The sequence below is a fragment of the Oryctolagus cuniculus genome, chromosome 14 (genome assembly GCF_964237555.1).
Source record: "Oryctolagus cuniculus chromosome 14, mOryCun1.1, whole genome shotgun sequence".
Lineage (NCBI taxonomy): Eukaryota > Metazoa > Chordata > Mammalia > Lagomorpha > Leporidae > Oryctolagus > Oryctolagus cuniculus.
The window spans coordinates 2,470,399-2,485,752 of NC_091445.1; the positions used below are offsets into that span (position 1 = coordinate 2,470,399).

The 15,354-nt window shown below is 55.9% G+C and overlaps 1 protein-coding gene across 1 annotated transcript in view; it reads left to right on the top strand.

Annotated features, from left to right (window-relative positions):
- Positions 1–15,354, top strand: part of SCAMP1 (secretory carrier membrane protein 1) — a 95,725-nt gene extending 80,371 nt beyond the window's left edge. Inside the window, exons 8-9 of the mRNA XM_051837592.2 lie at positions 291–408; positions 12,894–15,354. Of these exons, the coding sequence (XP_051693552.1) occupies positions 291–408; positions 12,894–13,058 (283 nt within the window). The 3' untranslated portion in view covers positions 13,059–15,354. The remainder of the gene's footprint in view (positions 1–290; positions 409–12,893) is intronic.

A 15,354-nucleotide genomic window follows, 5' to 3' on the forward strand; every position in this document is an offset into this window, starting at 1 on the left:
ACAAAAAGACACAGTGATGGACTCGTAGGCCTGAGAATCGCAGCCCCCGTGTAATGGAGGCCCAGGAGCCGGGGCTGTGCCGCTGAGTGGCAGTGGCCCTGGGGGGTCCGCGCGGGCGGCCGCTCCCTGGGAGAGAGGACCCGAGCGGCATCCTCCAGTGCCGCTCCCGGGAGGGACGGGGGTTGGTGGAGGCGTGAGGAGCGTGGACAGGAAGTGTCAGACAGGTGATGTCTTTGCCGCGAGCGCCGGCCGCCCCACCTGATGCTGCCTCTCTCTCTCTGGCTGCGCAGCGGTTGGATCTCCTCCCTCACGGGCCTCAACAGGAGCATCCCGGTGGGCATCATGATGATCCTCATAGCGGCGCTCTTCACGGCCTCCGCCGTCATCTCGCTCGTCATGTTCAAGAAGGTAAGCGCCGCCCCGGGAGGTCCTCCCTGCCGTGTCTCACTGCTGGGGTGCAGCTTGCTCTCTGGGGATTACTCCTTTAAATTCCAGTTCTTCATAGGTATATTCTGGAAAGTCGCATCGCCTCTCGAACTAATCTTAGAACGAGAATATTGTAGTCCTTTCAGCCACGGAAGGGTCCAGCTCATCTTTAAAATGTGGGTTTTTAAAGTAGACTCTAATGTATTGCTTTGAACAGGAAGGATTTTAGCCTGATTAATAACTAGAAGTAATACTGTCATGTGGAGTGTGTGTTTTATCCCTGTTTAAAACTTAAAGACACTGAATTATTTATCCAAGGGTATACAGTGAACTTCTGACAGGTCCAGGCTAGATGGACGTGAATTTCGCCTTTAGTGACTCCCAGTTATCTTAGCTACACGTTTCGTGTGTTGTCGTAGCCTTTTGCAAAGAATCACGTTTTGTGGGTGATGAATGTTTTTATTTATTTAAGTTTTGTGCATTGGATGTTTTTGGTCTTGGCATGTATTCAAACGTGATACAGAGACCCTTTGGATAACAGTCATGTTTTAAAATGGTAACGATTCTTTGGTGGGTCTTACTCTGAATAAATAAGTCCTTAGCGTATTGACGAACGTGAAGTCCTCACAGCATTGTGTCTTTTTGTTATCTAGTAACTTGGAAAACTTGCACGTACAGGCAGCGTGTAGAGTAATCGTACCCTGCATTGAAGACCACGATGCGTTCCGGAAGCTCTTCAGTCATGTAGTTGCTTTCTGTCCTTTGAAAACCCCATGAAATAAATAAAAGGAAAAAGGAGGGGCAGGTGTTCAGCCAGCAGGTAGTGCACCCGCGTCTCACGTCCCACCTGAGTTCCTGCTCCAGCTGCTCGCTAATCCAGACCTTGGGAGGTAGCAGGTGGCTGGGTCCCTGCCGGCCCACGTGGGAGACCTGCGTGGAGCTCCTGGCTCCTGGCTTTGGCCTGGCCCAGCCCTGGCTGTTGTGGCCCTTGGGGGAGTGAAGTAGCAGGTGGAACCCTCCCTCTCTCTGGCTCGGCTGCTCATAGTAAACCGGGAGTGGAGTTCTGCTTACCGAGGCCAGGAGTCCGCCTGGCAGGATGCGGCCTCTGCGCCCCAGGCAGTCCCGCCCCGGGGCCTCTGCATCTTCCTCCCCCTGTCTCTGTGTGCAGCGTGTAAATGGAGGCCTTCAGCTCCGTCAGCGCTCTGCGCGTTGCCGGAGCCCTGTGTCTGCCCCTCCTGGGTGACCCCTGGTTGATTGGGGTCCCCATCTTGAGATGGCATCGTCACCGACCCTTTCCTTCTCTCTCCACTCTCCTGTCCTTCCAGACACTCCCATTCGTCTTCAGGAGCCGTGTGCTGAGACCGCGGGTTCCAGGATTCTGCCTGTAGGACGGGGCCCAGATAGGCAAAGCGAGAGAGACAGAACGTAGACCATGGCTGCCCAGGGCTGGCGTGGCTCAGGGCTGTGGAATTTCTCTGTGCGGTGATAAAAATGTTCCCAGAGTAGGTTCTACAGATGTTGTCATCACAACTCTGTAGGTAGAACTGTACAGATTTTAAATCTCAGTGAAGCTGTTTGCTTTCTCAGATTTATTTGACAGTGTTAGGGAGAGACAGAGAAAGATGAGAGAGAGAGAGAGAGATCATCAGTCTAACTTATTACCAAATGGCGGCAGTGGCTGGGGCTGGAGCAAGCTGAAGCCAGGAGCCTGGTGTCCATCTGGGTCTCTCAGGTGGGTAGCAGAGGCCCAAGCACTTGGGACATTCTGTGCTGCACATTAACAAGGAACTGGATCAAAAGCGGAGCAGCCGGGACCCCAGCTGCGCTCCTGTGGGTGCCGGCGTCACAGGCTGGGGCTGACCCTGCAGTGAAGTTGCTTTTTGTTGAGTGCCCCTGTGAGTGAGACGCACCGAGCACCTGCGGTGGCTCCACGAGACACCCGTGTCCCTGCTCCACTCCCTCTCAGCCTCTCAGCGTCCTCTCCACCTCCCTCCTTTCCGTTCCTGTCCTTTTCACAGGCCACTCACGGCCCCTACTCCTCTCAGTCCATTTCATCTGTAGTTACTGTTTTAGTCTAACAAAAACCCAAAAACCCAGACCCACAGGTTTTTGTGTGGACCTGGAGGTGAGGGTGGAAGAAGGGTGCGTGAGACATTTCACGGCTCCTGTGGCCACGCACACCCTGCTGCGCGGGGTCTGCACACACGGCACTGTGGTCACCTCTGTCCCTGCTGCTGCCTGACCTGGGTGCCCACGCGAGACCACGCTGCCCCTGCTGCCCTTCTTCACAGTCTCCTTCGAGAGTCCGTGTCATCAGCTTCCTGCCGCCCTCCTTGCTTAGGGAGCTCCCGGTGGCCTTGTTTGTCGTGGCGCGGGCACGGCAGCGCACGTGGTGGGGGTGCCCAGCTTGTGAGCACTGCAGGTGAGGGCGTCTCGGCTCTGAGATGCTCCTCTGCCTGCGGCCCTGAGCCCCGAGCCCCGAGACGGGCTGCGGAGGGCGTGGGGCGGTGTCGCCGCTGCGCTCCTGGCTGTGGGTTGTGGGCTGAGTTCCGCCCACTCAGGGCAGTGGCGCGCAATGAACACAGTGGGAGTGCCCCCCCCCCCTCCCCAGGGCTTGGTGTGAGGACTGAGGAATGGGGCCTCCTCAGAACAAGTCTCCCCTCTGGGCGCTGACCCCGTGTCATGTTACAGCCCGGGTGTAGTGTGCAGTGTTTGCACACAGAGACTGGGCGCTGACCCCGTGTCATGTTACAGCCCCGGGTGTAGTGTGCAGTGTTTGCACACAGAGACTGGGCGCTGACCCCGTGTCATGTTACAGCCCCGGGGGTAGTGTGCAGTGTTTGCACACAGAGACTGGGCGCTGACCCCGTGTCATGTTACAGCCCCGGTGTAGTGTGCAGTGTTTGCACACAGAGACTGGGCGCTGACCCCGTGTCATGTTACAGCCCCGGGGGTAGTGTGCAGTGTTTGCACACAGAGACTGGGCGCTGACCCCGTGTCATGTTACAGCCCCGGTGTAGTGTGCAGTGTTTGCACACAGAGACTGGGCGCTGACCCCGTGTCATGTTACAGCCCCGGGTGTAGTGTGCAGTGTTTGCACACAGAGACTGGGCGCTGACCCCGTGTCATGTTACAGCCCCGGGGGTAGTATGCAGTGTTTGCACACAGAGACTGGGCGCTGACCCCGTGTCATGTTACAGCCCCGGTGTAGTGTGCAGTGTTTGCACACAGAGACTGGGCGCTGACCCCGTGTCATGTTACAGCCCCGGGTGTAGTGTGCAGTGTTTGCACACAGAGACTGGGCGCGGCTCACTCGGCCTCCAGGGCGCGCCGCGGGGAGGCAGGCGAAGGCGCGGCCGAGGCTGAAGCACGTGTCCACGGCTGGGGTTCCTGGTCCTCAGAGGGACCCCGCTGCTGTCCCTGAGGCCGACAGCTGAGTGGCTGCGGCACCTCACCTTGCAGGATACACTTCCGAAAGCCAGCTGGCCCGTCCGCCAGGCAGCACCTAGGTGAGCGCATCATGGAGCGTCAGCGGCCGCCCTGTGACCTTGGCGCCAGTCTTTGGAGAAGCCCTTTGTTACTCCACACGTGTCCTTAGGGTGTTCTATAAAACCAGAATCAGGACAGATTGAGAGCGAGTCGAGGGCTGGGCGGGGTGCTGCAGGTGCCACCCAGACAACCATGTCAGACAACCGCGGGGCACGTTTACGTTCTGGACCCGAGCACAAGGAGCTCACGCTGTGGCCGGGCAGAGGCCAGTGAGCAGGCCCCACAATCCAGGGCCTTGGCGGCCGACGCAGAGGGCAGTGTGGGAGCAGTCCTGGAGGCGCCTCTCAGTCCTGAGCATGGCCTCAGCCGTCGCGGTGGCTGTTACTCGAGTGAGGGGCCAGGGGCGGGGAGAGGAGGCTGAGACGGTGCCAGGGAGTGGGGGCACCAGGCAGTCCCATGGCGGACACGGGGAGTTGAAGGTGGCTTGGAAGGGGTGGGAGATGAGCTTGGGGCCTGAGCTGAGGCAAGGAGAAAGGTGGGGTGTTGGTGGAGGAGAGGGAAGAGGACTTTGCACGCGTCACTTGTCACATCCTGCAGGGTCCGGAAAACCAGGAAACCTGGGTAAGAAATCGGCATCCTCTCCAGCAGATGGTACCGTGGTAGCAGCCAGGTCCCCATGAGCTGTGGAAGTGCTCTGGGCTGGTCTCGGGCCCCTGGGGCAGAACTGGGGCCGGCGAGACAGGGAGGGTAGCACTGCTGGCCGTCTGCACGGTGGTGGAGGAAGCTGAACCAGGACGTGGGGTGATCCTGGGTGAGAGGCGGTGACAGGCGGCCAGAGCTTGACCTGGGCTGGCCGGGGTGGGAGCACACAGGGCAGCCCCCGGGTCAGGTGAGAGGAGAGAGCAGAAAGAGACCTGTGAGTGATGTTTCCACCTTCAAATATGGAAGCTGTGAGGTGCTGGTGGGGCGGTGAAGGGTAAGTACCTGGCGCGGTTTTGCGTGTTCAGATTAAGAGCAAGGGGAGCGCTTGGGCTGGATTTCCAGACCTGGAAGCATTGATTTCTGACAGTGAGTGAAGGCTGGAAGTGGGGGTGGGGTGTGGAGGGCAGCGGAGGTGAGAGCCCAGGGTTCGGGGTCGGCCGTGGAGGGTGAGCCTCCGGCGTGTGCTGCCCGCCGTCTTCGTCGGCAGTGTGCCTTCCATCCCCCGGCACGCGTCTTTGCGGGCTGCAGCGTGTGAACCGGAGCGTGCGCCGGGCACCCAGGAGGAGCAGGGCTGGCCTCAGGAGTGCCCCAGTGTGGGGACCACGGCCAGCTCCTGGTGACAGCCTGCGGGCTCGCTCTCTCCATGAGTGTGTGCGGCCCTGGCTGCTCCGCGGGGCCCTGAGCTAGCCTGTGGACAAGGAAGTGCGGGGAGGTGTTTCTGTGGGGCGTCGTGGAGTGCAGTGAGCGTAACACAAACTGAGATATGGTTGGAGCCAGCTATGGTATTTCTGGAGAGAAGTTCTCTTAGTGTGGTACGAGTTGTGGGCCAGTGAAAAACAGCTGATTTTACTTTGATTATCTTCTAGGCCTTTGTGGGTGTGCAGCGGCGGTTCCTAGCCACCAGGGGGCAGGCTCCTCACGGGCAGCCCCTCTGCTCTGGCTGGGCGGCTCTGAGGGTGTGGTTTTTAATTTCTTAAAATGATTATCATTATGCTTACCTTGATGGGCGCAGCTTTGGGAAGCCCGGTGTTCTGGACCCTGAGGGGTTGGGGTAGGTAGCCGTCACCGTGCGCCGGGCCGGCATGGGGGTGTTCTATAACCCACAACTCAAACACTGAGAAATGCGCGTCTTTTCTACACCTTCCTGGGCGAAGCGTTCCAGTCCTTGGCTTTCACAGACCTCAGTTTTCTGCCAGTTCACTTCTGTCAGGTATTTTCACAAAGAAGCTTTTTTTTTTTTCCTTTTTCCAAAACATTTTTGAGAGGCACAGGAGTGAGCGGGTGAGTGAGAGGAGAGAAACTGCCACCCTGTGGTTCTCTCCCCAGATGCTGTGGTAATCAGCAAGCACAGCGCTGGGCTGGGCTGGGAGGCGGGGCTCTCTCCTGGGTCTCACTGGGTGCTCTGAGCCTGTCACTGGGCTGGGACGGGGGCTCCCTTCTGGGTCTCACTGGGTGCTCTGACCCTGTCACTGGGTGGGAGGGGGGCTCTCTCCTGGGTCTCACTGGGTGCTCTGAGCCTGTCACTGGGCTGGGACGGGGGCTCCCTTCTGGGTCTCACTGGGTGCTCTGACCCTGTCACTGGGCTGGGAGGCGGGGCTCTCTCCTGGGTCTCACTGGGTGCTCTGACCCTGTCACTGGGCTGGGAGGGGGGCTCCCTCCTGGGTCTCACTGGGTGCTCTGACCCTGTCACTGGGCTGGGAGGCGGGGCTCTCTCCTGGGTCTCACTGGGTGCTCTGACCCTGTCACTGGGCTGGGAGGCGGGGCTCCCTCCTGGTTCTCACTGGGTGCTCTGACCCTGTCACTGGGCTGGGAGGGGGGCTCCCTCCTGGGTCTCACTGGGTGCTCTGACCCTGTCACTGGGCTGGGAGGCGGGCTCCCTCCTGGGTCTCACTGGGTGGTCAGAGCCCTGTCACTGGGCTGGGAGGCGGGGCTCTCTCCTGGGTCTCACTGGGTGCTCTGACCCTGTCACTGGGCTGTAAGCGGGGCTCCCTCCTGGGTCTCACTGGGTGGTCAGAGCCCTGTCACTGGAGCCATCACTCTGCCTTCCGGGTCCTGGGTTAGCAGGAAGCTGGAGTCCGGAACTGGAGCTGGGCTCTGTTTGGGACCAAGCGTCTTAACTAGTGGCCGAAACAGTGGTTCTAGAAGGTTCCTTTCTGTTGTAAATTTTGGAAAGAAGGGATAATGGTTTTGAGTGAAGGGGAAAGAAAAATGGGTCAAGTAACAATAAATGAATTCCATCAGAGTTAACATAGAAATGATTAGTGGATGATCCTAATTTGTGTCTCTTTGGGGAACCCTGGCTTTATCTTTTTCACAAAACCTGAAAATTTGTTCACAGATTGTCATTTCTGTTTTAATAAAAATTATTAGTTTTCTGTGTATCAAAAGAATTTTAGAAAAGATCACTTGACTTCTCTCAAAAACAAATTTTCCCAGTTGATTTAAGTTTTTAAGCTATACTGGAACATTTATTCTGCAGCTATTTTTTTTAATTTATTTATTTGACAGGCAGAGTTAGACAGTGAGAGAGAGACAGAGAGAAAGGTCTTCCTTCCATTGGTTCACTCCCCAAGTGGCCGCAATGGCAGGAGCTGTGCCGATCCGAAGCCAGGAGCCAGGTGCTTCTCCTGGTCTCCCATGCGGGTGCAGGGCCCAAGCACTTGGGCCATCCTCCACTGCCCTCCCGGGCCACAGCAGAGAGCTGGCCTGGAAGAGGAGCAACTGGGACAGAACCCGGCACCCATATGGGATGCTGGCGCCACAGGCGGAGGATTAACCAAGTGTGTCATGGTGCCAGCCCCTTGGACCATCTTGTACCACTTTCCCAGGCCTTAGCAGGGAGCTGGATCGGAAGAGGAGCAGCTGGGACTCGAACCGGCGCCCATATGGGATGCTGGAGCCGCAGGCGGAGGATTAACCTGCTGCGCCACAGTGCCGGCCCCTCTACATGTGTTCTTACACGCCACATGTTTTTCGTTCCTTGAGGACCAGACCTAATTTTCACTCACTGTATAGCTCCTGAAAGACACAACATAATAGTCTGTAGTAGAAGCCACTGAATAGTTATTTGTCTATCTGCTGGGGATTAAACGGCCCAAAACTATCTTCACTGTTTTATCTAAAAAGGTACCAAATAAGCACAGCACGCATGCCGTCTAGCAGACGTGTCACAAGGCAAAAGCTCTCTCGCAGCTGCTGCGGAGGGTGAGACGCCAGGAAAGGCAGCGCACACCTACCAGGCGGCACAGCGAGCAAACCGGCAACAGCGAGCGCTGGCCAGGAAGCAGAGGAGCCGCTGGGGGACCCAGGACAGCTCTGCCACTGCAGGAGACAGACGAGCGGCTCCTCCGGCAGCTGAGCCCAGAACCCCCTGCGGCCACACACCAGCCCCATGTCAGCAAACGCACAAAGGGACAGAACACGGGGCTCGGACGGACACCCGATGCCAGCACGCCCAGCGCACCGTTTACAGGAAAACACCTCCCTCAGTGCGTGAGTGCACACCATGTGGTCTGCGCACGCAGGAGAAGTTCTGACACAAACAACCCTGGCTTGCTCTCTGCGGAGTAACAGTCAGTCACTGGAATCACTGTAAGGGATACCAAAGTACAAGCGAGGGCCAACTTGATTCCCATGTGAGTGAACGCACGCAGAACACAAAGGACCTACTCAGGGTGCTGTCTCCCCAGGAACTCAAACGCCCCCTCTGCCTGCTCTGCGCCCCAGGGTCACGGTGATGGAGATGGAGTCCACTGGAACAGAAAGACAGGAAACTCACCGGCTGTCTACCCCAGGCTCAAAATAAAGTCTAAGAAAAGGTGGGCGGAGGGTGGTGACCACGGCCTTACTTCAGAAAGCCCAACACGGATCTTTAACCCAGGAGGGCCAGCGCGTTGTGTGGGACCAGGCATGTTCACAGAACACTCGCTGTGGAAGACCAACTGCGCAATACCGGGACAACAGCCGAGACTCGATCCTCGCCAGTTCCACACGCCACGCAAATTAAAAGAACAGCTGCAGGGGGCCGGCACCGGGGCTCACTTGGCTAATCCTCCGCCTGCAGTGCTGGCATCCCATATGGATGCCGGGTTCTAGTCCGGTCGCTCCTCTTCCAGTCCAGCTCTCTGCTGTGGCCTGGGAGGGCAGTGGAGGATTGCCCAAGTGCTTGGGCCCTGCACCCACATGGGAGACCAGGAGGAAGCACCTGGCTACTGGCTTTGGATCTGCGCAGCGCCAACCGTAGCTGCCATTTGGGGGGTGAACCAATGGAAGGAAGACCTTTCTCTCTGTCTCTCTCTCACTGTCTAACTCTGCCTGTCAAATAAATAAAAACGAAAAACAAACAAAAAGATGTTCCAAGTCCTTGGGGCCCTGCACCCTCGTGGGAGACCTGGAGGAAGCTCCTGGTTCCTGCCTTCGGATCAGCTCACATCAGCTCTGGCTGTCGCGGCCATCTGGGGAGTGAACCAGCGGATGGAAGACCTCTCTCTCTCAGTCTCTCCCTCTCACTGTCTGTAACTCTGTCTCTCAAATAAATAAATAAAATCTTAAAACTTTCTTAAAAAAAAAAAAAAACACATGTAGAAAAGCCCTACAAAAGGAGCACAATACAGAAACCCTAGAAGATGTACAAAGTGTTGGATCCATACTTTTTAAAAAGAGAAAAAAAACAAGAATGAAAACATAGATTTAAGCAGCTCGCTTGTTTTTTATTTTCTCACCTTTTATAAAAGTTAATATGTTACATTAGTGAGAGTGTGATTTCTTGACATGGACTGGAAACGTGGGCTTGGATTATTTTGAATGAAGGACTGTGGTGTCGGTTTCCTGGATTTGTGGCCGTGCACCACCAGGGTGCGCTGTTGCTGGGCCTGGTGGCGGAAGCAGCCCTCCCTTAAGGAATACACTGGGGTAAGCCCCCTGCATTCCGCCGTGCTTCTTAGAGAGCAGACGGGCTCCCGGGGCTCCCGGCGTTCCGGCTCGTGGGAGGTATACTTGAGATTCTGAATGGTGGCCATGCAGTTAGGAAGTACAGACTGAGGACACAACAGATCGTGTCCTTTTAGTGATACTCCTAGCACTGAATACTGCGGTTAATAAAATTCTCAAAAAAGAGAAAATAAAAACCAGGAAGGAAGAAAGAAAGAGAACGGAGGGGCAGGAGTGGTGTTGTGCGTGGCTTCAGCCTCTACGTGCAGCACCCGCGTTCCGGATCCGAGTTGAGTCCTGGCTACTCGGCTGTCTGCTAGTACGCCTGGGAAAGCAGTGGAAGGTGGGCCAGTACCGGGGCCCCTGCACCCACGTGGGGGACCAGCATCGAGGGCCCAGCTCCTGGCCTCAGCCTGGCCCAGCCTGGATGTCGCAGCCGTGTGGGGAGTGCACTGGTGGATGGGAGATCTCTCTCTCTGTCACTGTCTGTTCAGATTAATACATCTTGAGAAAGATAATGGAGTGAAAGATAGAGTAAATACTTCAGTCATTTATGTTTTAGAGACCACAGTGCTTCATGTTGGAGCTCTGTCCCTGGTTTCCCGAGGAGTCTTGAGTTACCAGTTTCCAGTCTGAAACCAGAGGGAGGTGATCGGCATTTTGAGTGAGTGTTGATCTCGTGATTAGCCGGCAATGAGGAGTCGCCTTTCTCACGTGGATGCTTGCCAGATGCGTGTGTGGTCCTTGCCCTCTGGACTGTGTGGACATGCACTGCTGGGGGTCGAGTGTCGTGTCTGCTCCGCGGGACGAGGACCTGCCGCCCGCATGCTAAGTCGTTTAACTGTGAAGCCCAGAAACACAGCAGCCCCTCAGTGTCACAGGTTGGAGAGGGCAAACCAGAGCTACGCTTGGTTAAATGCCTGTGTGTGGGGAAGGAAGTAGAGACAGGGGGCTTGTGATTGTAGCACACCGTGGCTGGAGCTAGTGAGTAAAGACGTTCATCAGTTTATCTTTTTAAGATTTACTTATCTGAAAGGCAGAGTGGCAGAGAAAGAGGGAGAGACTGAGAGAGAGAGAGAGAATATCTTCCATCCCCTGGTTCACTGCCTAGTTGGTTGCATCGGCCTGGCTGAGGAGCCTGGAACTGTATCCAGGTACCCTCTGCGGGTGGCGGAGACTCGGGTGCTTGGCCCCTGGCCCACTGCCTTCCCAGGTGCAGAAGCAGGGAGCTGGCTCAGAAGCGCAGGACCCAGTGCTGGGAGCGCGGATGCCGGCGTCGTAGGCAGCGGCTCACCCTGCCGGGCCGCACTGCCGCTCCGGGTCACTAGGTCCCTATCATGCCCCTCACTTCGCAGACCTCGGCGTTTGTTCTCACCGTCAGATACACTTCTGGAAGCTGGGAGTCGGCTTCCACTGTTTGCTCAGCTCATGCTGGAATCGGGGGAAGTCCTTGGTTAGTCCATTCCTCTTCCGACTGTTCTTTCTTGCTGTGAGTGCCTCTGAAATACTGGTGTGCTGCTCCACTGTGGTGTCTGACCGCCTTCTCCCTCCGCTGTCTGTGTCCTCCCAAAGCAGTTTCACGCGTGCCAGGGTCTCACCCACCAGCTGCACGGTATCTCAGTACCTTTGGCTCCTGTAACAACAGCAAGTGGCGCATGGTTCTGGGGGCTGGGAAGATCAAGGCGCAGGCAGGCTCTGTGTTGGGTGGGGGCTGTGTGCTTGTGGTGGACAGCCCTCTGCTGTGCCCTCGTGTCGTGCACGGGGCACAGGCGCTCTCTGGGCCTCTGTTTCTAAGGGACTTGCTGATGTCCTCATGCCGGGGTTCCCACCTCAGTGCCAGAGTGTGTGCAGGGGACAGCACGGACCCTCGGTTCGCACAGAGGCCATGGGCTTGTGTCTGGGCAGCTCATCTCTCCTGAGCGCCACACCAGCTCTTCCTCGGGCTGCAGACAGTTGCCGGGTGGATGCGTGGGTTTGTTGTCCGCCTTCCCCTCTGTCCAGCTTATTCCATCAGCTCTCCACCATCTTGAATCTGCTTCCTGGTTCTGGGCTTGGCTTTGGAGTCTCTGGCCGGGGTTCTTTGCCTCACTTGGCAGTTAGCACTTCCTGCCGGGTTTGGGAGGAGGACTGGGCGGATGCAGCAGCCCCGTGGTCAGCCTGCCTGGGTTGGCGTTGCAGTGAGGGTCCCTCCTGGACCTCTGGACCCGTCACCCTGCATGGCGCCCCCCAGTTCCCTCGCGTTCCCTCCCAGAGTCGGAGGGCCTGGAGATAAGTATTTGTTCCGAGGTACGTGGTTATGTCTGTTTGCAAATCTGTGTTAGACTGAATGGCTCCTGCTCCGTGTTGATGGGCTTCCTGGTTGGCTTCTGCAGCCTGAAATGTATGCTGCTGGGGAAGCTCTGAGCCCCTCTCGTGAACATGAACCCAGGATTTGAATGAATCCCTAGACAGGCAGTGCCGAGAGTGTTTCCTGGCAAACCCTGCGGAGCTGACCACACGCCAGAAGCTGAATGGCGTGCGAGTGGACGGCGGCAGCGTGCTGAGAGACATCAGTAGTGCGCGGTTCAGTGAAGGGCACAATGGCAGCACTGGGTGGTGTCAGGAGGGTGGAGCATGTGCTGCCAGTGAAGCAACAGATGCGCTGTCATTTTCTTTGAATTGTCAGGTGTAGTAAATTGATAGTATCGAAGCCAGACTGTCTTGCTGTGTGTAGGCCTTCCTGTTGTGATGCTGTAATGTCTTAATTACATGTTGGGTCCAGGGGAAAATGTAATTTTGCAGCTGGTTAAGGAATTTTTCTTGAGGGGCCTGGCGCTGTGGCACCGCGGGTTAAGGCTGCCTGCTGCCTGCCATGCCACCGTCCCCCGTGGGCATCAGTGGAGCCTCCGCTGCTCCGCGTCCAGCCCTCCTCCCCTTCCTGCCTGGGGAAGCAGCAGCACACGGCCGAGTCCTTGGGTCCCTGCCACTCAGGAGGGAGGCCTGAGGGAGTCCAGGCCTCTGATTTCAACAGGGGGAGCCCTGGCTGTCGTGGCTGTTTGGGGTGTGAACAAGCAGATGGACGATCTCTCTGTCTCTGTCTCTGCCTTTCCCTGTCTCTCTCTTACTCTGCCTTTCAAATAAATAAACCTTTAAAAAAAGGTTTTCTTTAAATGGCGTCTGGCTTGAGTTGGCGTAATGATCTCTGCTGCTCAGGTGAGAGACTCCTGTGTGCAGAGACGGGCTCAGCCCAGCTCCGCGTGCCCGCGGGGGGCTGCTCTTCCTGTCCCCGAGTCGTGGGCTGAGAGAGCAGCTGCACCTGCCCGTGCGGGCCGCCGCTGACCGCCTCTCACTGTGTTGTGGCTCTGCAGGTGCATGGACTGTATCGCACCACAGGTGCCAGTTTTGAGAAGGCCCAGCAGGAGTTTGCGACAGGCGTGATGTCCAACAAGACCGTCCAGAGCGCAGCCGCAACCGCGGCCTCCAGTGCAGCGACCAGCGCCGCGCAGAGCGCGTTCAAGGGGAACCACATGTAGAGCCCTCGGACAGCACCAGCTACCCGGACTGTGCTTTCTCTCCAGTTACTGTACTCTACAGGTATTTTTATGTTCCAGACACACAGTATACACAGCATGGATATTTCCTGTTCACCTGTGCATGGGCTAAGACCAGAAAAACTTCCTGTCTCATTACTTCGCCTGGTAGTTTCTTAAAATTCCAATGCCCCTTGCAGAAAAAGAAAAATACATGCTAAATAAATATTCTCCATATTTTTTGGGGGATGATGTTCAGCAGATTATTTCAGTGGTGACACACTGAAAGGAATATGGTACTTACAATTAAACACGCATTCAGCACTCCCGGCAGCAGCTCTTTCAAGACTCGTTAGAGGGAAGGATTAGACAAGGACAGAGGAGCTGTGTTTCTCCTGTTTGTATCGAAAGGAACGGGCCAGTACAAAGGAATTGGCTTGCTTTTCAGCAGTTTCAGTCACCCGAGAAGAGCCTTGTGCACTTCGTAGCAGATAATGTAAATTGTATCTTCTTTTTCCTTTCTCTTTTTAGAGTAGTTACTATTTTGATAACAACCTCTAGTCTTGCATGGGTCCCATGTTTCTTAAATTAAAAGAATTAGTATTTTGGGTTCTGTACTGCTTATGGTTGTAGGATTCAGGGGTTCTTTATGGAATCATAGAAATGATTTTCTGTAATAGTTTCTTTTAAACACGCATTTATTGGGGTGCAATATGAGAGTTTATTACAGTATGCAGTGCGTCATCCAGAGACTGGACTGAGTAGGTGCAGTGATCATGGTTCCTCCTATTGATTTGTCCTCATTTTCAGTGTTCACGTAGTGAAGTCTGCTGTATGAGACTGTGTGTACCCGTGGCTCCCTTAGCTGGCTGGGCTTGTGTTTGGCAGTGCCTGTGGGTGTGTGCGTCATTTTCAGGGAGGTAGCAGAGGCCAGCCTAACCTTCGTCTAAGGAGAGCATGCAGGATTTAAGGGATTTTTCTTTTAGCCTCTCATTTTCAGTGGCATAAAAAATAAAAAGAGCTGCCGTTTTTCCTGGGCTTGAATCCCGGGTGCACCGAAGTCTTTCACTTTTTGAGTCAGACTGGATACATTTAAAAAATAAAACCTTTAACTAGTACCAAGCAAGGGCACACAATACAATCAAGGGCATTCATCACGAAGGCAGAAACAGCAAAGTTGTTAGTTATTCTGCAGCAGAGAACTTAATTCTGGGTAGGCTTGGGTGCAAGCCTGGGGTCACTTCTTAGTGCTGACGAAGCGAGTGCAGGCATGTGAGCGTCGCCCCTCGGCCCTGCAGCGACGGGCGTGGCTTCCTGGATGTTCAGGGAGGACAGTCTGCTGGAAAGCATCCTCTGAGATTGCAGTTCTATTTTAGAAGGATCAGTTGGGCATAAATGGCCCAGGCGCTTTGATCCTCCTGCCCACATCTGAGCTCGGGCTCTGGCTGGCGGTGGCGTTTTGCAGGCGCTCTGCTTGAACCCAGGTAGTGCCGATCCCCGGGTGGCGGACTGTCCATCTGTCCGTCCGTCCGGTCTGTCCCGGGCGGGAGGCTTTGGGGAGGAGACTTCCGCTCTGGGAAATCAGGGCTCAGAGGAGGGATTCACAGCTGTTGCAGATGTTTCTGGTGAGCCGCGAGCTGCACCTGCATCCTCACCCCAAGCGAGCTGGCGGAGCCCATGGCCTCCCTGGAACCCGCTTCCTCCGTGTGCCGTGTGCACGTGTGGGGCGCACGTGGCCACGGAGAGCCTGTGTCCCACGCCCATCCTTGTTTTGCTTTAAGCTACCCGTGAAAGACACACGAGAGACTTCTGAACCGGAATGCCGTTAGTATGTAGGAATTCCCACAGGTAGCTCACTTCCTAGCGGGGAGCCACTGCACAGAGGGGACACGGTGTTCAAGTTCGGCGGGTTGATGGAAGTCTGAGAGGGAAACGCGTTTTTTTAACAGTGTAAACACAGCTTTAAACTCTCCCAGTCACGTTCCCCGTCGGGGATCGGCTGTGGCCGGTTTTCAGGCCGGGCAGTTGGTGCCGTGCGTGTAACACCGGAGCGACCCGGCTGGCCCCGAGGGGCTTCGCCAGGGGGCGCCCTTGCCCGTCAGTTCGCAGTGTTTAGTCATGGCTGCTTGTTTCAGACTGAAGGTGGAACACTGGAAACCATTGCCCGCTGATTGTAACGCGCACTGGTCCGCACAGACGCCTCCGTGGTCCCTGATGTTGCATGTTTCCGTGGTTTGGAAGTTTTGTATATTTATTGTATTAACACAGAGTGTCACAAAATAAAATGCTGTTTACTGGA